Raw genomic sequence first — 22,153 nt, 5'->3', positions numbered from 1 at the left:
GTAAAAAAGCAAAGTGAACAAAATCAGCTGTTACATTCCAGATTAAATTGCACGTCAACTTTAGGCGTCCGGGTTGCCTAAGCAGAAAGGATTTTAGGAGGTGCTGAAAAGAATACAGGGAAGGTACCATCCTAATGCCAACAGGCAGAGTTCCAGAGTGAAGACTGGATCCTTACAGATGCGTAATGAAGTTTTCTGGATGGAAGTGGTTGAGGGAGCATCTGTGAGTTAAGCCAACCCTCCAGATAAGCTGCTCCCAAACTGTTAAAAGCTCTGTATACTAATGGTAACATCTCAAACCCATTGTTGCTGCCATTTCAGCTGCCTGCATGTAGTTCTGGATGATGAAGGGTTAAGGTTTCTGCCTTAGACAGGGAGTTCATCTACATTTATTCATTTTATCCCACCTTTCCTCCAAGGAATTCAAGGTGGTATTCAAGGTGGCTCTCTTCCTCCCCATTTTATCTTCACAACAACCCTGTGAAGTAGGTTAAGCTGAGAGACTGACTGGGCCCATGGACACCCAGTGAGTTTCATGACTGAGTGGCAATTTGAACCCTGGGTCTCTGGGGTCCTGGCCAAACTATAGAGTCTCATGGCTTTTTAGGGGTGGGTGGCAAAGGGAAGCATGCAAGTTTCATGAGTTTGGAGCAGGAGGTGTTCTGAGATGCTCTTGGACTTCCCTTGGTCCACAGGCAGGAGATGGCAAGGCCTACAGGAACAAAGATCCCCAGGAGCTCACCGACAGCCTTGTCCAGCGCGAACTGAGCCCTCGCCCCGAAGGGAAGGAGCCTGCAGAAGAGAGCCTGGAGCAGAGAGAGGACGGGGAGCCTCCCCAGAGCAGGATGAGGGCAGGCGCCAGGAGAGCAGACTCCACAGCAGGAGGTATGTTGGGAGTGAAAGGGGTGGGAAGCAGGGACCCATGCAGCCCTGGGATCTTGGGCCAAGCAACCTCCTAACTGGCTCCGTGGGCAGGAGGGAGGGGATCCTGGCAGGGGCTGTGTAAGATTTCATACAAGGGCATCCTCTCTGGTCCTAATTCTGCTCTGTGCTTTGGAAACTTTTTCAGAAGCCACCAAGGCTGACTGTTAAACCTGATATGTCACGCTAGAAATGACACCTTTTAAATATGAAACAGATTTGTGGCTGTATATAATGCTTTTTGAAGTAGAGCCTTTTTGATGAAGAGGGTTTTAGTCTGCAGGGTTTTCTCCCACAATAAGCCTCGTTAGTCTTTTACGATATCATAAGACTCCTTCAGGAGTGCCTGGAAGGAGGGCTTGGGGTGGCTATCAACCGAGGCTGAATCCAGTTAAAGATGGAGATTCCGTGGCCATTAAAAAAAAAGTTTTTATTTTGTTAAGATTGCATTGTTTTTTGCCACGCTTGGGCCCCTTTAGAGGGGGAGCGCGAGAGAAATTTACGAAATGAATTTGGTCTTCCTCTCTTGTAGGTGAAGCTGAGGGGCCTGTGTGCAGTGCTTGAAGGAAGCACCCCCAGTTTGCTAGCTGTGGCTATTTTCACGCAGGCTGGAAGGCGCATTGGCACCTAATGGTAGTTTTTAAGCTTAGCGTATCTCAGCAGTGCCATCTGCATAACCTTGTGCTGTATTTCATTTCCACAGTTTCTAATACAGTGGTGCCTCGCAAGACGAAAAGAATCCGTTCCGTGAGTCTCTTCGTCTAGCGGTTTTTTCGTCTTGCGAAGCAAGACCATTAGCAGATTAGCGCTATTAGCGGTTTAGTGGCTATTAGCGGCTATTAAAGGCTTAAGGGATTAGCAGATTAGCTGCTAAAAGGCTATTAGCGGTTTAGCGGCTTAGAAAAAGGGGGTGGGGAGCGGGAAAAAAACCCCAGGAATCGCAAGACATTTTCGTCTTGCGAAGCAAGCCCATAGAGAAATTCGTCCTGCGAAGCACCTCCAAAACGGAAAACCCTTTCGTCTAGCGGGTTTTCTGTCTTGCGAGGCATTCGTCTTGCGGGGCACCACTGTAATGCTGTGCAACGAGCAAGCGAGTGTGAACAATCCTTTCCCTATTGTTTTTCTTCTTTCCCAGCTTCTCGCGTGGAAGGAAAACTGCCTTTGCCCAAGGAGACCCCTACGGAAGGGGGTGTGCTGCCAGGACCTCTCTGTCTCTCCAAAGCCAGCGATCCTGCCAAGCTGCTCCCTCCTAGTACTGCTGCCTCTTCCACGCTGCAGGTGCAGAGGGGCGCCCCACCGAAACCCCACCGACCCAAAAGTGGCTCTTGCCATATAGGAGGCGAGAGTGACGCAGGACTCTGCACGAGGAGCGGGGAAGCTTCTTCAGGCGTTTCAGGGGGTGAGACTCTTGCAGGAGCAGCGGGTGGTGCAGCTAGCCCAGGTGTCAACCCTCCTCCTCTAGCCAAGAGTTGGCCACAAAAGCCTGCCGTTCAGTCCAGTCTCTCGCGGGGGACAGCTTCGGCTGCTCCTCGAGTGTGTCTCAAGGACAAGGAATTGGACAGGTTGCCATCGTCTCTGGATACAAAGCCCAAAGGAAGGGATCTTTGCGGGTCACACTCCAAGGACCTCACGCCGCCGAAAGCAGGAGCGGCAAACTGTGGCTCTCAGACTCCAGCAGTGGCCTCTGGAGTTTGCAGCCCTCTGGCTACGGAGAAGAAAGGAAATGCCACGGAGAGACTGTGTGCTAGTGACCGCTCAGAGCTGCCGGCTGCAGGCGGTGGGGAGCGGGCTGCCTCACTGCGGGGAGATGAGCTGCACCAAAGGGCGGTCGAAGCGACTGTGTGCGCTAAGAACATCAAGGTCAGCTCCACCGGGGAGAAGGTTGTATTGTGGACCAGGTACGTTTTTTTGCTTCCTTGTTCAAAAGCCAGTACTAGGGGAGAACCAGGGTGGGTGCGCGTATAAGTGGTTTTGCTTTAGAATCCCTTTGTCCCCAGAGGTATAAGGCGTTCCCTGACCCCAACACTTTTATGCACTGAGGAAAAGCCCAGTCTTACATCAGGACGTAGAGATAAGATTGAAAAAGCCGTGTGGGGTGTAAAACAGGGAGGCTGTGAGGAAATAGCAGTTAATTGGTGGGGTGTTGTAAAACAAGGAAGCCTGATTGTGCCTTTGCCAACATGTCCCTGTTGCTCCATTTCTGATCGGAAGCTGCCTTATACTGATTCAGACCATTAGGTCCATGCAGCTGAGCATTGTCCACACTGACTGGCAACGGCTCCCTCCTGGGTTACAGGCAAGGAGTATTTACTGTCTCTACCTGCAGGCCGTTTCACTGAGTTTAAAGCCGTTCCCCTGTGGATGGTGTGCTTCTGTTAAAGGCTAACAAAGAGGACTTTCTTAAACACAAGCCTCCATCTGACAACAAGCCTTGTGGGATTCATGAAGTCTGGTCCAAGGAGCAGCCCACTCCAGTTCCCTTTTTCCAGTGTCAGGTGTTTCTTTTACAGAGAGGCTGACCGGGTCATTCTGACCACCTGCCAGGAGCGAGGAGCTCACCCAGACACATTCAGTGCCATCTCGCAGCAGCTGTGCAACAAAACGGCAGAGGAGGTGAGTCCTGGGGGAGACAAATCTCTCGGAAGCGTTGAGTTCTTCTGTAAAGCTTAAGAAACCCTGAGTCCATAGATACGACTGCTGACACTTTACCCGTGCAGTTAGGATTGCATGTATTTCTAATTTCACAAAAGAAATAGGATCCACGGCGAGCTGCTCTGCAAATTGTGTGCTGTGGTCCCTTTAAAAATCTGCACTGAGTGACAGGATGAACTGCAGTTTACAGATACGGACACTTTCAAAGAAGAAAGTTTAACTGAGCAGGGAAAGCCCTGTGTTTCAATCTTAGCCAGACAGTTGGCAATATTCAGAGATCCCTCTATGCCCATGGCCAGTCATTGGGAGCACATTATCCTGTATTTGAATACTGTAAAGTGTTTATTCTACGAGCCAGGAAATACAGATTTCTTGTTCGGTGGTGGATTCAGAGTAGAAGGTAGGTGTGCCATTGCTTATCTCTCCTACCTTCATCTAAAAAAATTGAAATAGTATCAGTTGTCAGAGTAGATTAGCTTCAGAGGCAATTTGCTTGTCTCTCCTTCTCTCCCTCCATTACAACCCTGTTCTGCTCTCAGGTCGCCCATCGGTTCAGGGAACTGATGACTTTATTTCACACGGCTTGTGATGTCAGCTCAGAGGACGAAGAAGATGGAATGAGCACCAGCAACACTGACCAGCTTTCTGACAAAGACCCAGTCCTCTCTGAGGAAGAACAGGAGGAGCAAGGCTTTTGAAAGCGTGAGCCAGTACTACTGAAGAGGAACGGAGATGGCTGGGCAATCTTGTTTGCATTTGGTTCCAGAGAACACCATCTAACCCCCACCTCCCGCATCAAACTTGAAGTCACCTCGAAAGATTCCCCCTTCCATAAAAAAGTGGGGTCTGCTGTGTGATGGAAGTCATGTAGGCTGCACTCGTTCTTGGATAATGGCTGGTGTAAATATTTTAAATAGTAGGAAAAATATGTACATTCTCTCTTTGTGCTGCTTCTGAGTGACTATTTATTGTGGCAGTTGTATTTTAAGGAATAAAAAGTATTCCTGTTGTAGAAGATGAAGAGCACCTTCTTACCTCTGTGCACAGAATCTGTCAGGTTGCTGCAGGCCTGAAGGTCAGGCAGATGACTTTTTAGAAAATACCTTTAGCTTAACAGCCTTAGTAGCACAAGACATGATGCATAATGGAGGAGACTGTATTAGGGGATTTATTGTTTTTATAAATGTGTGCAAGGGCTAGTAGATGTTTTCCTGTTCAAAGGCACTGCAGAAAATACGCACACACTCAGTCCATCTCATCCTCCGAATCTGCTGCTGAGCCCCCGCTCTCTTTGTAACAGTGAGACAGTGTCCTCAGCTGCTCCAGAGCTTCCTCAAAGTCATCCATTTCTACTCCTACCGAGAAAAAGCTTGCCCATCGCCGGACGTCAACTTGGCGCAGCTCTTCGTAGAAACTGCCAAGGGTTTTACGCAGGATAGCCAAGGACTGGAGGGCTCCGAAGACAGGGATACTTTCAACAGCTGTGTAGGAGAGAATGAAAGGATTTGAGAAAACCCATTCTGACTGCAGCAGTGCCAGAGCACCGTTGTGTCTACTGCCCCCGTAGCCTTGTTAATGGTGCAGCATAACCCATCTTCCAAATGAGGCTGGTGCCTCCCCCCAACTCTTGCCTTGTGCTAGTGCAAAAGGGAGGGAGAGATAATACCAGCAAGCCTTGCTTCACTGGGACAATGCTGGCCTATTGAGAATCAATGCTTCTGCAACACAGTGGTGGGAAAGTGACGGAAAACATTAAACGGGAAGTACTTGGCTAGTTTCTTGCCAAACTTTCTGCACACATGATCAATGCAAGCCCTTCCCAGCCTCATGCCCTCCAGACTAACCCCAAGGGGTGAGGGGGAACTGTCGTCCAACACATGGAGGGCCACACTCATGCCCTATGCACATGCCCCAACCAATCAGGGATCAATCACACATTAAATGCACAAGGGTATAAAGAAGGGTTGAATAACTTGTTGGGCTCTAACCCCCATCAGCCCCAGGCAGTAGGGCAAGTGGTCAAGGATGAGGGGAGCTGCAGTTCAGCAACAGGAAGGCCACAGGCTCCTGAGCTATGCCACCTGGCAGTGATGGGCCATGGTCCCTTTTTAAACTGGAACTGCTGGGAATTGAAAGTGGGAGCTGCTGTCTGTAAAACTCTTCTACTGAACTGGGAGGAGAGGACAAATACTTAGGCTCCTACCCATCATCCAGGAGCTTCCACAGTGCAGCCCTGACCCAGTTTATGTAGAAGCAAGTCTTTCTGAGTACAGTGGAGCTGACTTCTGCAGTAAGGGGGGGGTGAGGAGTGCAGCCACAGTAAAAGTGCCAAGATAGTTTCTAGTGGGTTTCTAACACGTTACCTCGCAGAACTCCACATTCCCACTTTTCCTTATCCCTCACCACAAAAGTTAGAATGGGCCAAACACAAACCTGAGACTTCACATTCTCAGCTGAGTGACCACCTTCTACTGCATTATCCAGAGCCCAGGCTTCTTACCTGCTGAAGCGCTTGAAGGTTTCTCCAAGAGGAATCCATGCTTGTTGAGGAGAGGAGAGAAGAACTGGGGGTAGGGAGCCAGCAGCTTGCAAGGGCCTCGAAGTAAGTGTGATGTGCTGTTCCGCAAGCACAAAACAAGCATTAGGGACAGAAGCCCGGTCACCACCTTTCCTATACCCTCCACCTTTCCTGTTTCACTAACCTCAAGGTTCTGGGGGAGACGGTGTACAAGTAGCGGGCCAGCACCTCCTGTCCAGTCTCACACATGTGGAGGACAGACTTCGGCTCAGTGCCTGGAGGGGAATTGCTACAAGAGACACAAAATGGGGAATGGGTCAAGGCCGCAGGGATGTGTATGTGTGTTTGTATTAAAGTCATCTGCATAGCTCTGCAAAAAGTGAGAGGAGTAACCCACTCTAGGCCACTCCCCTGCCACCACTGAAGGAAGAACCCTTCCCCACCCAAACCTCTTACCTGACTTGGTGCTCCTTGCTGATTCCTCTCAGCACAACAGACTGAGCGAAGCAGTGACTCTCTCTTTGCTCGCCACAGGAAGACAGTGGGCTCCAGGGCATGGCAGGCTGCTGGTTGCACAGAGCATCGGGAAGGGACTGCTCCTGTGCCACAGGAAATGGTACAGCTGCTACTGCAGCTGCTACCTGGAGGAGGAAGCATACATTGATCACCAGTAGGACTAGAAGGGACTGACTTCTCCAAAGCCCTGACAGGTTACCCCAAAGTGCTGTGTACCAGAACAAGTAAAAATGCCAGAAGCAACCAAGGTGCGCCACAAGAGTGGGACTCCAGCAAGTGGGCCAGATGATGCTTGGAAGGGAAAGAAAAACCCAACTTGGAGAAAATTGTGAGTTTTAAAAGCCATTAAGCTTTTTTGCACACAGAGCAAAACAAGAAATAAACTGGTTTCATTGCCTTCAGTGCACTGATTGGTCAAAATTGGGGCCTAATTATGAAGCAAAACGGTGATCTGGTAGATTTCCCCAAAAGGATGTTCTGATGGGGGTGAAATTTAATCCCTGCCGGTATCTGATGGCCCACAGGGAGGATTCTCTCTCCAAATATGCCACTGTTGATGCATTTAAACTCCTATTTTAAAAGACTTTGCATGCAGAAGGTGCCAGGTTTCATCCCTGGCATCTCCAGGTAGGGCTGGAGAAAGACTCCCTGCCTGAAACCCCGGAGAGCTGCTGCCAGTCAGGGTTGACAGCACCGAGTGAGCCAGAAAGTCCAATAGTCCAAATTGGTATAAGCTATAAAAGCTAACCCAGACAAACTAGCGCTGGAACGTTTAAGGCACTTAGTAACTGAGTGCGCATTCCTGGTCCTGATGGAAGCTGTTCTCATTTTACATTAGAAATCCTGCAACTTCCAACCATGCTTTTGAGTGATTGAAGGGTTGGCTAGGGAAATGGCAGGAGTTCAAAGAGAATCACATAGTACCTTCCGCCCAGAGAAATTCAGGGCCTCAGCAAGATGTGACATGGAGATGGCTGACGTCTGGAGCCGGTAGGGAACAGTGACCGTGTCCAGGGCTGTGGCGAGGATGGCACTCGTGTGATAGTCCAGTGCTGCCTGCAGAGGGTTATAAAATCAAGGTACAGTCATATCAAGGAATATCTCCTCCCCAAAGTTCAGATTTCTGCTCCCAACAGATGCTATTTGAGTCTAGTGAACTCTGCATTGCAGGAAGACAATTCTGGTGGCTGAAATCCCAGTTTGATACTAAGGAAAAGAACTTATGAGGATCCTTAGAAGCAGGACCAGGGAAATGAGGGAAGGTGATACAGGATGCATAAACTTCACACACAGCTCAAAGGAGTTCTTATTCCTCCATCCTCCGTGTGTGTGCGCAGGCAGACCCAGGTGTCCACCTGCAGGAATACTGACCTCATAGTGCACGTATGGGAGTGTGATGGGGGGCGCTGGTCTGAGCCCCAGGCTTCCGTATAGTGACAAGGGGCAGAAGAGCGAACTGTGGCTGGAAAGACGGACCATCGCCAAGACTGTGTTCATGAGCCTGTAAAAATTCCTTTGTGGGATCTGCAAGGTGGTAGAAAAGCAGTCACACCAGAAGGGTAGTGTTGCACAAAAACTCTCCGTGCGTACTTGGTGCAAGTGGGAACAGTGAGTCTTGTCTTTATGCAATTTCTTTTTGTGTGGGGGGGGGGGCGGGGAACTGACATTGAGATTATTTATTTTCAACAGGACAAATTAGAGAATGTGGGACAGGCAGTCCAACAAAACAGTTCGGGAGGTACAGGATATGGAAGGGAGAAACAGTTTGCAATTGGGGACTGGGAAGTGAGACAAAGAGAGCCCATTCTAATGAAAGTTTGCTCTGGATCCAAGTGCAGGTATTTCCAGACTATGTGCTAACTCCATACGCTTAGCGCTTCTAAAGGATTTGTTTCAGAATTCATCAAATGGGGTTGCATCCAATGTCATTCAGAATACACCCATTGAAATTAATGGGCATTACTAAGTTAGGGCCATTAGTTTCAATAGGTCTACTCTGAGAACAAATTAGTAGGCTATAACCCAGTGAATTAGGAAATAGGAGTCCTAAGGCTACCACTTATGCATCTCTCTCTCCTGCCTTTAAATATCTAATAAGTAGGTCTTTGAGTAACTAATTAACTTTTACCTAAATATCTTATTAATGAACTGACTACACAATCTTGAAGAAGAGCTAATAGATTAATCTAAGATCTTTCTAGATATCAACTAATTAAGAATTCTGCTTGTTGTCAAAACTAAGTTACTTAATTATCATTTCCTTTCATCCTGTTTCTGATGTTTTAACTAAGTTCTTCAATAAATATTTTTGAACTGTTTTCCCACTAGATGCATTGATGTGTTTACTGAATCACATGAAAAGGAAAATCAAATCTATATATTGGTCTTGGGGTATTGTACTTTATAACAATGGCTAGAATCTTCTATGCTAGACCATGGAAAAATGCCCATAAGCCAAGCTAAAAGTGATTTGATCAGAAAACTTTGGGAGCAATTCAGTATAATAAAGCTAAGAGCATTACTGAAAGTTAAGGAGAGAAACATGGAGACCAAATAAATGGAATTTAGTACAGTATCCCAATATGTTAAGCGGGAATGAGGGATACCAGGAAGTGGGATAATTTATATGATTTTATAGAGTTTTACTGTGAGAGAAATATAATATTAACTAGCTAATAAATGCTTAGGATGATACCTGGAATGTATTTAATCATATTTATTATATTCTGTTATAAAGAATTATATTCAATCAGGTCTGATTATATTCAGTCAGGTGTAAGTATATGTCCAGCTACATTTATCTTCCCAGCTTAAGCCCAGCCCTCCATCCTCTACACAACACTGGTTCTCAGTGAGAAGATCTCTGAACTGCTTTCATTCCCAACCAATAACATTTTTCAGGCGGGGAGGGAAGAGCAAAGAGTTTGCATAGAGGGGGGCATACTTACGGCTGCGTTAAGCACTGGCGTCAGCCCCCATGTCAGGACTCCCTTCCCTGCATACTCATCCTGAAGCAGCTCCGTGACCTTTGCCCCAACCCCCGAAAATCCGTTGTGCAGGTCACAGAGAACCTGGAATCCCTGTGCAAGGAGGGAAGTGTGCAGATATGTTGTGATCAGCAGCCGGAATTGGGGTGGCCTGACAACTCAAGAGTTGGCGCCTGCACACTGCTGCAAGCCCAGGCTGTGCCACGTATCATCTCAGCTGCTTCACAGCCTTCCCCATGCTGAAGGGACAAATGCCCCATGAGCCTGGGTGCTGCTGGCATTCGGCATGTTAAACCTGGGTGGTGCCACATCCTGGCCAAGACACAGACACAGCTTGCCTAAGAATTACGCAGTGCTATTGAAATGGGCTGCTTTATTGCTTGTCCAGTGAGCTTGCCTCATCCCAGGGGGGGAAGGCAGGCTGGTGAGCTGGAGCACGAGACAGAGAGTAGACAAAGGGAACTCTGCTCCTAATTGACCAGCACTACTCAGTGCTGAATAGCAGGATGCACCAGAGGTTTCTGGCACAGCCTCTCATCTAAGCACCAGATGTTTCAGCCTGCAGGCCTCTCCCTGGCTGGTGTGGGGGGGCCGGAAAAAGAGAGAAGGGGATGAGAAGTGATGTCATGGCTGAGGGCCTGAGCAGTTTCTTCAGGAGGATCTGCTTCCCACCCCCTGGCTCAAGTTTCAGGTGGAAGGAGGAAACTGTTATTTGCCAAAAAGTTGCCCAATATCTAAAACGCAATAACCGTCTGCAAAACCGCCAGTGTGCAGCCTCTATGGCACAGCTGTGGAAACCATGGCATTCCAAATGCTGGACTCCAACTCCCATCAGCCCCCAGCCAGCAAGGGATGATGGGAGTTGTAGTCCAGCAACAGAAGGCCACAGATTATCCACCCCTGCTCTGGGACTAGACATCAGGGCCTGCTTTACTGCTGTTTCTCAAGCGAGCTGGACCTCACCCCATGGCACCACCCACCCTTCTGGGCAGAACAAGAGACTATAGCAAATGCTCACCTGCAGGTAGTCACACTCTTCCACATAGAAGTGGAGCCTGTCTTCGAGCTCCTCAAGGTATGTGCCCTCTTGTAGCAGCTTCTCCCCTTGTCCAAAGGTCTCCAGCCGGCTGGAATCCCTGGAAGAAAAGTGGCAGCATCATTCCAAAGGCGCCTTCCGGAGCAGGGCAGACAATATTCTAGCCAGCATCTTCTGGCCCGCCCAGGGAGAAGGTAGCCCAGAATGCTGAGAAAGATTCCTTACCCATCGTGATTGTACTGGTAGATGGTTACTATGCTACGAGGGTGCAGGTGTGTGTGGAGGAAATCCGACCAGAAGCATGTCCTGCTCTCTGAGCAAGGCATCTTTGAAGTCTCATCCTGCCTCTCACGGAGCGGAGGTCTGCCTGGAAGCAGAATGGTTATCACCACCATCTATTAATTTATATACTGCTTATGTACCAAGTGTACATAGGCATTGGCTGGGTGAAAATGGCTTTATCAATTTATCAGCCTGCTCACCAGTGGCAAGTGCTTCTCTGTTATCGGGTGAGCACACCAGCACTTCCAGAAGAAGTTCTGCCCATGGGGGAGAAACCTCTCTTTTCTCCAACCCCCAACATAGAGAAAAGGAACCACAATTTATTTCACTTACTATTCAGGCTTTTGTAGGCGGTGATAGCCGTCTAGGCACGACTTACTGCAGCAGCCCAGCAAAAGGGATTAACACCCCTTCATAACCTATGTTTTCTGCAATTGCCAGAGGCACTCAGGGCAACCACAAATAATGGATTTGGTTAGCAAATGAAGCCAAAACTTGGAATACCTTGTGAACGGATCAGAAGCCTTCCTTAAAATACCCTTTGAAAACATATCTGCCCATTCTACCCCTGCAGGAAGCCATGCATGCAGAGCACACACACATCTTTACCACCAGGAAGGGTCCTTGGAGCAAAACTGCCATTGGGTGGTCTGTTATCCTGAAAAGAGAGAGAGACATTCTGACCTGAGGCTGTGATTTAGCCATAAAGGAATCAAGAGATCCATATAGCTGCTGGTAACTCAGGAGAAGCGAACCTGTAGCCCTCCAGGTGCTGGTGGACAGCTTACAAACCTGGAGCTTACTATACACCCCTCAAACCAACAGCTGTCATTAGACTTCCCTGTGAATTGGTCTAACTCTTTTAAAACCATATAAGCTTGTGATTGGCTGTGGTGATCTTTGTTTACGTGTGTGAGTGAGGTGGGTGGGTGTTTTGGATCAGGTTAGCCATATTGATTTGTATGCTGTTGGTGGATTATTGTCATTGTCCTGTTGGGCTGTGTATGTGATAAAGGGGAGCCATACCGGGGTGAAGGCGTCTTCTTCTGTTTGTCCCCGTGTCAGTTTCAGTTTATTAGTTAATTTTTCTAGTAGGGCTGTTTCTCATACTATTTGGTACCATTGGTCCCAACCTCTCTCACCACGAAAGGAACACAAGTGAACAACACAAACAACGCTGACCCCAAACTCTACATACATTAAACATAATAGAAACACCGCCACCCGACCCCACCCCCATCCATCTTCCCTCTCTCCACCCCCCCCTTTCTTTTTTCTTTCTTTTTTCTTTTCTTCTCCCCCTAATGCCTCAACAAATGAAATGGATTTGTAAAAATGTCACATGGAAAAACAACAACAACGAGGCATTACACTTACTTCTGTAAAACAAGAAAATCCTTAATAAAAAAAATCTAAAACCATATAAGCTAGGGGCTATTTCTCCAGCTGCCCTTGGCATTTAACAGACAGTGGAAAGACGGGTGTTAGCAACTAATTCCAAGAAGGATTGCCAGCAACACAGGAATTTCCACCAAAGCAAAAGCTCCAGGCTTAACAACGCTGGCTCAAGGGCAGAAAAGGAACAGGGAAGCTCCAGGGGTAGAGGATATCTTACCTCCAGCCTGTTGAGGTCTGGCAGGAAAGGGTTCGCAGGGGACGGGTCTTCTTGGTGCGTCGTCAGATTTCCCTTCCTGAAAAATTGAGCCTTTTAACCACATGGTTCTGCACAAATTGCAGCAGAGATTGAAGGGGAATATGTGTGGTTCAGAATACTGCCCTCCCTTGCTGCCTTTAAAGCACACAGGATCTAGAGTGTGACACCACTGCTGCCCCAAATCTAGCAACTGTAATTAAGCAGATTAAAACTTCCAAGACTTGGTGTCTGAGTTTGCTAGCTTTCTTCTTCCATTCCCACCACTTTTTTCTTTTCTGTCACAGCATCTAGTCATTACGCATGTGGGCAGGGAGAATGAGACCATCTGTCTATGGTGCTTAGTAAAGTTTCGGTTCTTTATACATGATGAATAACAAGATTTTCTGTTAATTTTAACTTGTTGAATAATGTTTCCCTCACAACAACATCGGGTTTGTTAGTTTTTCTTTCCCATCAATATTGTAGAAAATGTCTCAGTGTTCATGAAGTGTTGGGGAACATAGCAAACTGTTGTGAAAAGAATACCATGCCCAGCCTGACATCTCCTAGCCTCCAAAATTGTAGCAGTAACCTGTCTACAACCATAGGGACTTGAAACATTTTTTAAAAGTTGAAATCAGAAACACCAGGAGTCCATTTTGTATACAGTGGTACCTCAGGTTACATACGCTTCAGGTTACATACGCTTCAGGTTACAGACTCCGCTAACCCAGAAATAGTACCTCAGGTTAAGAATCATAGAATCATAGAATCATAGAATCATAGAGTTGGAAGAGACCACAAGGGTCATCGAGTCCAACCCCCTGCCAAGCAGGAAACACCATCAGAGCACTCCTGACATATGGTTGTCAAGCCTCTGCTTAAAGACCTCCAAAGAAGGAGACTCCACCACACTCCTTGGCAGCAAATTCCACTGTCGAACAGCTCTTACTGTCAGGAAGTTCTTCCTAATGTTTAGGTGGAATCTTCTTTCTTGTAGTTTGTATCCATTGCTCCGTGTCCGCTTCTCTGGAGCAGCAGAAAACAACCTTTCTCCCTCCTCTATGTGACATCCTTTTATATATTTGAACATGGCTATCATATCACCCCTTAACCTCCTCTTCTCCAGGCTAAACATGCCCAGCTCCCTTAGCCGATCCTCATAAGGCATTGTTTCCAGGCCTTTGACCATTTTGGTTGCCCTCCTCTGGACACGTTCCAGTTTGTCAGTGTCCTTCTTGAACTGTGGTGCCCAGAACTGGACACAGTACTCCAGGTGAGGTCTGACCAGAGCAGAATACAGTGGCACTATAACTTCCCTTGATCTAGATGCTATACTCCTATTGATGCAGCCCAGAATTGCATTGGCTTTTTTAGCTGCCGCGTCACACTGTTGGCTCATGTTAAGTTTGTGGTCAACCAAGACTCCTAGATCCTTTTCACATGTACTGCTCTCAAGCCAGGTGTCACCCATCTTGTATTTGTGCCTCTCATTTTTTTTGCCCAAGTGCAATACTTTACATTTCTCCCTGTTAAAATTCATCTTGTTTGTTTTGGCCCAGTTCTCTAATCTGTCAAGGTCGTTTTGAAGTGAACTTTGCTTCAGGATGAGAACAGAAATTGTGCTCTGGTGGCACGGCGGCAGCAGGAGGCCCCATTAGCTAAAGTGGTTAAGAACAGTTTCAGGTTAAGAATGGACCTCCAGAACGAATTAAGTACTTAACCCGAGGTGCCACTGTACTAGACTATGCTCACCTCTGTGCATCAATAATGCATTGACAGCTGTGTTATTAGGTTTTCCCTACAAACATTACTAAGCCATCCTATAGATTTGATTATGCTGTGCACAGGGTAGTTGTTTATATGTGGTTTTTTCGAGGGGTGGGGAGGAACTCACCATGTCAAAGGGGTATTTGTTTTTGCATCTGCATACAGGCATCCCTCCTGCTTCAAAGAACTCAGGCTCCCTGAAGAGAAACAGAAAGCGCTGTCACTATGAAAGCTGCTTGTCAAGATAATAACCATGAACGCCAAGTATCCCAGATCAGAAGAGAGGCCACAGGAATTGAGGCATTTCCTTTTACTTTATGCCAGGGGAGCTCTAAAAGGGACAACACTCAGCCTACATAACATAATGTCTTAAGAATTTGTGCTTGATCTCATTTCCTTTTTCTTCTTCCCGCCCCATCCATTTTTCCCCTTGTGTGTCATATCATTTATCTATTGTAACCCCGAGGGCAGGACTTCTTTTTATTGATTTGTAAGCCACTTCACCAGAAGGTAAAGGTAAAGGGACCCCTGACCATTAGGTCCAGTTGTGACCGACTTTGGGGTTGTGGCGCTCATCTTGCTTTACTGGCCAAGGGAGCCGGCATACAGCTTCCGGGTTATGTGACTAGCATGACTAGGCCGCTTCTGGAGAACCAGAGTGGACGGAAACACCGTTTACCTTCCCGCCGGAGCGGTACCTATTTGTCTACTTGCACTTTGACGTGCTTTCAAACTGCTAGGTTGGAAGGAGCTGGGACCGAATGATGGGAGCTCTCCCCGTTGCAGAGATTCGAACTGCCGACCTTTTGATCGGCAAGTCCTAGGCTCTGTGGTTTAACCCACAGCACCACCAGAAGAGCAGGGTCTAAATGCTTTGAATAAAAACAAATGCACGCACATCGAAGGAAAGTGGCCTTTCTGTGTTTTCCTGCTTCCATGATGCAGAAAATGACATGAAGAAGAGGAGGGTTTGGGCTAAACTCTCCCATAAACCATACTACACACTTCTCTCTATCACCCACCTTTGAGGTCCATGAGGATGAGGCGGGGTGTGTATGTCTCTCGCCCCTGGAGAGTTCTTCCTGCTCGGAAGAGGACGTCATGGCAAATCCCTTCATCTGATTGTGCAGTTGCAGGATCCAAGCAGAACGAAGCTTCCTGGGAAGGGGGAACAAAATAATTTCAAAAATACAATAGAAAAGAGTTCTAAACCAGCAAGTACTCTATGGAGACCCCTTTGGTATATTTATTCCACTTATTTTGTAAGAGATGCTTCAAACTGGTGAAAGTAGAGGCTGTGGCCCTCCAGATATTGTTGGAAATCAATATTTGGGGCTTTTAATTTAGAGCAAAGGTAAGAGGAGACATGTATACAATTCTGCATGACACGGAGAAAGTGGTTAGAGAAAAGCTTTCCTCCCTCTCTCCAGAATGCTTGGGGACATCCAATGTTGGGAGACTCAGGACAGGCAAAAAATGAGGTATGCTAGCCTCCAAACCCCTCCTATTTTATTCTCACAATAAGCTCAACAGAGAGAGAAACCAGCCCCAATCTTCTACTTTACTCACAACCTCCACGTGAGGTACGGACCCCTGACCATTAATTAGGTCCAGTCGTGACCGACTCTAGGGTTGTGGCGCTCATCTCGCTTTATTGGCTGAGGGAGCCAGCGTACAGCTTCCGGGTCATGTGGCGAACAAGCAGCGCACGGAAATGCCGTTTACCTTCCCACCGGAGCGGTACCTATTCATCTACTTGCACTTTGATGTGCTTTCGGCTCCACGTCATGGGGATTTGAACCACCGACCTTCTGATCGGCAAGCCCTAGGCTCTGTGGTTTAACCCATCCACGTGAGGTAGGCTTCCCCCAAACCTCCTTTTATTTCGCTCATGCAACTATCTTGTGATGTAGCCTAACCACAAACCTCCTATTTGGGACATGTTGTACCTATGAGGTCACTTTGCCCCACACTGGTCCACTCTACCTTTCTGCCGGCAGAACCAGCACTGTCAGAGGCACACAATACCCACCCCACATTTGTAAGATGGTGGTGGCTCCCCTTTGGAACTCCCTGCCTATTGAGATCAAGCAGGTGCATTCGAACAGGACCAAAAAAAAAAAAAAATCCTGTTGAGACAGGCTTACGCAGATGCTTAGAAAGCTGAGGTGATTTTAACCTGTTTTAGTATTTTAATTTTGTTATGTTTTATCAGTACGGTTGTGGTTTTTTCTTGACTTTTATCGTTTTATCGCTTGGAGGTGGCTTATCTTTTTCTTTTTTTACGGTCAAGCGGTGTATAAATTGTGCGATATAAACAAATATTTTTTTCCCTCACAGCAACTGCCCCTCGGAGAAGCTGCGTAAACACGCTCGCCCCGCCCCTTCCCCGCCTGCGCGCGCACAGCCTGCCCAATCACAAGCTTCCTCCTCTGACATTACCTGAAGCCCCCACCAGTGGGCTCCGACGCTCCCCGCGTAGTGGCCCAACTGGAGCGTCACCACCTCGCGGGCCCCCGACATCCCCCAACTGCCAATGGGAGCGGAGGGGGGAGGGGGCGGAGGACACGCAGAGCGGCCGTTAGGGAGCAGCGGCGGGCGGATGGGAAAGTGCGCACGCGCCGGAGCGAGCCGCGAGGCGGTTTACAAGTCGGCGACGGCACCGCGTCTCCGCGGGGAACGCCACCCCCTCCGCTCTCCTATTGGCTAAAGCGGGCCACCCAATTGCCTGGCGGCTTGCGGTCGGCGCGCGAGCGAGAAGGGTTCGTTGCGCCGCCTTTGTCTCTCTCCCCATTGGCTTGGAGAACTAGGAAAGGGGGCGGAGCTGCATCGGGAGAGCCGCTCTAGGCATGCCTTCGCCTGCGCAGCACGGGAGGCGGTAGGAATGAAGAATTGGGACAGACACGACTTCCGGCGGAAATTTGAAAGCCGCCATATTGGCCACGGTTTTCTATGGAGGCTGGGTGACGCCGCTCTACCGCTTAGCTGGCATCTCTATGCTCCTGTAATAGTTGACGGGGAACCAGTTTGGGGACAGCGCCACATAGATGCATTTTCACGCTGGAGGTGCCCAGAGGCGCAAATGGTGACAGCAGGATGGAAGGAATAAGAAAATATTTTGAAAACTCTGATCCTAACGGAGCCTGCCACCCGCTGATCTCAATGACTGAGCTATTCCTCCATCTCTTTAGCTAATTTGCAGCTTGCAAATGAAAAGATATGGCACAAAAGGAAAACAAGGAGAGGAGGGAAGAGGAAAACATACAAAATGCAGGGACAAATTATTTTTATTTAGATGATTTACATACCACTATTTGCATAAGCCACACAGCCAGACTGAATGGACACAATTCACTCTACTTTCAGCAGAGGCAATGGAGCAGCTCCTCATCTAGCTGCTGCAGCCTCATGGAATGGCAGGTAAAATATGACTGTTGCAACAAGGGAGGGAGCTTGTCTCTCAGCAAAGCAGGTGGCATGGTCCCGCTTACCATCCTACCCTCTGTAGTAGCTGGTTGGAAAGACACTGTAATAATGAGAACACTGGCCAACAGCCAGTCTACATTTTTACAGTACACCCCAAAAAACCCAGTGATGCCCCTCTTATTTTTTCTGTCTCTACAATTTTACAAAGTTAGGGCAAAATGTGCTAATTTAAACACCTGGAAATTGCTTGTTTGTTTGTTTTTTCTCTTTTGAGTCTCAGACCAGAAGACCTCCTATTAGAATGCAACAGAAATCCAGGATTTTTGGAAGCTGTGATTGGACAGCAAGGCTATCAGAGTCCATGCTCTTCCTAACTCAGGTTGAAAAACAATGCTAAGTTATGTTTTTTAAAAATAGTCTGAATCTCTTACCGCCATCCTTTGTCTTGTGGGCCTGTGGCTGAGTGAGGTTCTTATGAGAACCCTCAATGTAGAATACACAGTGGATAGTGCAGGTAAAAGATGGCAATGTTGGCTTGGATTTCCTGACCAAAAATGCTTCTAAAACACCCCACAGGTTGCAGCAAAGTTGAGTCCAGGGCTGTATACACACCATATATTTAAAGCACATCCCCCGTTGCAGGGGCCCTGGCAACTGTTGTTTACCCCTCATAGAAATGGAATTCCCAGCACCCTGGTTTTCCTTTTTTTTGGGGGGGGGGGGGAGTGCTTACACAGCTTGGTTAAATGTCCTAGACATCCTCGCACCTCAATTTCAGGACTCATTTATATGCTGACTTAACACGCAAGGCGGCCACGCTTCTAAAAGTTTTTTTAATACAGTGGTACCTCGGGTTACATACTGTCAGAGCTGGCTCCGGGTCCCAGCTCACCAAGGACCAACGCTAGCCGATAGTACAGTATCAAAGTCTTTATTGAAGAATAGTCTCCATTTACAAGTCTCAGCGTCCCAGCTCTACGTCTGGACTTTAGACCGGCGAAGCTCTGTCTGGGTCTCCGCCCCCTGTGCACCAGCTCAAGACTCTAATCTTACTCCACCTCTTCCTTCTCTCTCTCTTCCTCTGGGTCTTACTACCCCCCGGGGTCTCATTCCTCCTGGACTCTTCTGACGCAGAGCTTGACCCCTCTGACTCCTCCCCCTCTCTTCGGCGGGCTTTAGGACCTGGCTCCTTACCCGGGCTGCCCACCTTGCCGCCCTCCTGCACATTTGAACTTGGCGCGCGCGCGCGTTTAACTTTCCGGATGACCGTTTCCTCGCTCCCTGACGAGGGCGTGGTCACTCCTGCCTCACGTTCTCCCTCTGCCTGCGCGCTCCCTGATCCCGATGCCTTGGACTCCTCCCCCCTACTGCACTCTGGGGGGGACGCTGGTCCGGATCTCCAGCTGCTACTCTCTGAGTCCCCTCCGGCCCCTTCTTCCCGAGGTGTCCCCCTGGGCACTCCCCTTGCCCTGACCATGGGGGCCCCTTTCTGTGAATCCTCCGAGTCACTGGAGAGACTCAGAGACCTCGGACTACTGTCGTCGCTGACATTTCCTTCAGACTCCTCCCCCTCGCTCTCCGTTTCCTCCCTCTCCTGTGACTCTGCTCCTGAACCCCTGACATCCATCCCCCCCTCGAAGCCCCCCCTTCCCCCCTCCCCTTCCTCCGGCAGGGGTGCTGGGTGCTCCGTCGTTGTGGGGGTGAATGGTGGATACAGTTCGTCCCCCGTGGCGTGCATCCAGTTAGAGAAATCCGGCTCGTCCTCCGTGTCTTCGCCGACCTCGTTCTCATCTGCTTCCATCTCCGTGCCGCCATGCTCGAACCCAACGTCCTCCCCCATCACGTCCATGTCCCTCTCACCCTCGTTCCCCTCTGGGTCCGTTGCCTGCCAAGGGCCCCTCAGCCACCTCTCCTCTCCTCGATTGTCCCACCAAAACGAGCGGTCTGAGGCAAACCCCGAGGGCGAGCCCTCCGGTGAACGTGTTTCTAATGCTGGTTCTTCGTCCGAGGTGAATCCCTGGAACGTGCTGGTAGAAAGCGTGGGTGTGAAAAGCCAGTCGTCGAAATACTCGGCTGGCATGGGCCTGTGTGGGAACAAGGCATGAAACTCCTCTTTGAGGAGAGGCTCGTCCAGGGCATAGTCCGGCACCCAACTGTTGGCGCTGGCCGGGGTACCTTCCCTTGCGAGAAAATATTCTACTCCCTCTGCCCCCCATCTCGAGTCCAAAATCTCTGTGACCTGGTTGATGGGTTCCCTTCTTGGCGACTCCCTCCTTGGGGGGATCTCCCTATACTGGTCTGGTGCTGTGCCCTGCGCCTGAAATCGGTGAGGTGCTTTGTAGGGCGTGAGCACCGACCTATGGAATACTGGGTGCATTCTGGATCCTTCCGGAAGTGTCAACCGGAAGGCCACCGGATTGATCTGTGCCTCAACTAGGTAAGGTCCTAGCTGCTTATGTCCGAGTTTCTTCTTAGCTAAGGATCTGGTCGGCACTGCGTGGGCCGCTAACCACACCCAGTCTCCCACCTGTATGTCTTCACCAACCCTCCTGTGCTTGTCAGCCTGCAGTTTGTATGCGTGCTTTGCAAGCTCTAACTGCCTCCTAAGCTGCTCGTGGACTTCCTGCAATTCCGCCGCCAAGACTTCCGCTGCCTGTGGCTCCCCCTCCCCCAGTCTCTCTAATCCCGGGAAGGTTCTGGGATGCCTCCCGTTGTTGGCGAAGAACGGCGTCACCCCTGTGGACACGTGCTTCGTGTTGTTGTAAGCGAACTCAGCGAGCGGCAGGTAGTCCACCCATGTCGTCGGCTGTTGATTTGCATAGCATCTCAGGTACTGCTGCATGATGGCGTTGACGCGCTCCGCTTGTCCGTTGGTCTGCGGGTGTCTCGCCGACGCTAGGTTGATCTTGACGTTCAGGAAACCCATCAGCTTCTGCCAGAAGCTCGAAATGAACTGGCGCCCCCTGTCGGACAAGATAGACCGTGGCAGTCCGTGCACCCTGAAGACGTGGTCTATGAACAGTTTGGCGGTCTGTTCTGCCGTGGCCACCTTCGCGCACGGAATGAAGTGGGCCATTTTAGTGAACATGTCCACCACCACTAGCACTGCCGTTTTACCCCTTGAGCTGGGTAAATCCGTGACAAAGTCCAGGGCCACCCTCTCCCACGGTTCGCTCGGGGTCTGCAGCGGTTCGAGCAGTCCCGCCGGAGGTTTGTGCACTGACTTGGCCCTTTGGCAGGTGTCGCACCTCGAGACGTACTCCGCTACTTCCCCCCGCATCTTGGGCCACCAAAAATCTCTGGCAACTAGTTCTGCCGTCTTCTCCTTGTCAAAGTGCCCGGCGGTGGGTGCGTCGTGTAACTGCTGCAGTACTTTCGCCCGGAGTTCGTCTCCCGGTACATAGAGTGCTCCTCTCCGGATGAGCAATCCGTCTCGTACTTGGAACTCGTCGTCCTTCACCGTGCCCTTGTGCACCTCCTCCATCTTGGCTTGTGCGAAGGGGTCCTCCTGCAGTGCTCGACGGACCGCCTCCAAGTCCACGGTTGCTGAAGCGCACGCCCACGCTTTCGGAGCGAAAATGTGCTTGGCCGCTGCTGGTGCCGCCTCTTCGAGGTATTGCGGCTTTCTGGACAGTGCATCCGCCATGATGTTGTTGTCGCCTGGGATGTATTCTATCCTGAAGTCGAAATCCGCAAAAAATTCCGCCCATCTGATGTGCCGCTGGTTCAGGAACCTTGCCGTGCGCCAGTACTCCAGGTTCTTATGATCCGTGCGAACCTGCACTGTGTGCTTGGCCCCGACGAGGAAGTGCCGCCACGCCTTGAATGCTGCATGAATGGCCAGCAACTCCCTGTCCCAGATGGTGTAGTTCTGCTCCGACTTGCTGAGCTTCCTGGAGTAGAAGGCACACGGTCTCCAGTCCCCATGCGGGTCCTCCTGCAACAGTACGGCGCCCACGGCTCTGTCTGAGGCGTCTGTTTCAACCCTCATCGGTTTGCTGGGATTCACATGCAGTAGCTGCCCTTCGGACGAGAAGAGACGCTTAAGGTTCTGAAAGGACTGCTCCGCTTGCTCCGTCCAGATGAACTTCTTCTTCTTAGAGCTGGGCGTGTCGGTAATGGCCGCCGTCTGCATCGCGAACCCCTTGATGAACTTGCGGTAAAAGTTGGCGAACCCCACAAACCGCTGGACCTCCTTCCGATTGCGCGGGCTCTTCCAGTCCAACACTGCGCGAACCTTGGCGCTGTCCATGGCAAGCCCCTTGTCCGACAGCTTGTAGCCCAGGAAATCCACTTCCTTCCTGTCGAACTGGCACTTCTCCAGCTTGGCATACAGCCGATGCTCCTGCAGTCTCTGCAGAACTTCCTTGACGTCACCTTCGTGGGTCTCCTCTGATTCTGAGAATATCAGG

General features: G+C 49.5%; 2 protein-coding genes across 3 annotated transcripts in view; one reads left to right on the top strand and one right to left on the bottom strand.

Moving 5' to 3' along the window:
* The window catches only part of GON4L (gon-4 like), a 43,680-nt gene extending 39,092 nt beyond the window's left edge, over window positions 1-4,588 (top strand). Inside the window, exons 29-32 of the mRNA XM_083418461.1 lie at window positions 696-885; window positions 2,057-2,819; window positions 3,432-3,534; window positions 4,113-4,588. Of these exons, the coding sequence (XP_083274587.1) occupies window positions 696-885; window positions 2,057-2,819; window positions 3,432-3,534; window positions 4,113-4,271 (1,215 nt within the window). The 3' untranslated portion in view covers window positions 4,272-4,588. The remainder of the gene's footprint in view (window positions 1-695; window positions 886-2,056; window positions 2,820-3,431; window positions 3,535-4,112) is intronic.
* A 137-nt stretch (window positions 4,589-4,725) lies between these two features.
* On the bottom strand, window positions 4,726-17,209 carry MSTO1 (misato mitochondrial distribution and morphology regulator 1). 2 transcript variants are annotated; one of them, XM_083418537.1, is made up of 14 exons: window positions 16,758-17,209; window positions 15,338-15,473; window positions 14,443-14,512; window positions 12,528-12,603; window positions 11,522-11,570; window positions 10,856-10,997; window positions 10,613-10,730; window positions 9,556-9,687; window positions 7,979-8,131; window positions 7,532-7,663; window positions 6,548-6,732; window positions 6,276-6,380; window positions 6,074-6,189; window positions 4,726-5,054 (listed from the first exon to the last, which is right to left on the bottom strand). In XM_083418537.1, exons 1-14 carry the CDS (start codon window positions 16,836-16,838, stop codon window positions 4,819-4,821), a joined length of 1,731 nt encoding a protein of 576 aa, XP_083274663.1. In that variant the 5' UTR covers window positions 16,839-17,209; the 3' UTR covers window positions 4,726-4,818. The 2 variants fall into 2 exon arrangements, with proteins under 2 accessions (XP_083274663.1, XP_083274664.1); XM_083418538.1 differs by lacking the exon at window positions 16,758-17,209 and adding an exon at window positions 16,348-16,694.
* Between the last annotated feature and the right edge of the window lie 4,944 nt (window positions 17,210-22,153).

The sequence above is a fragment of the Podarcis tiliguerta genome (genome assembly GCF_965153285.1).
Source record: "Podarcis tiliguerta genome assembly, chromosome: 16".
Classification (NCBI taxonomy): Eukaryota; Metazoa; Chordata; class Lepidosauria; order Squamata; family Lacertidae; genus Podarcis; species Podarcis tiliguerta.
This window is presented reverse-complemented; position numbering and strand designations above follow the sequence as displayed.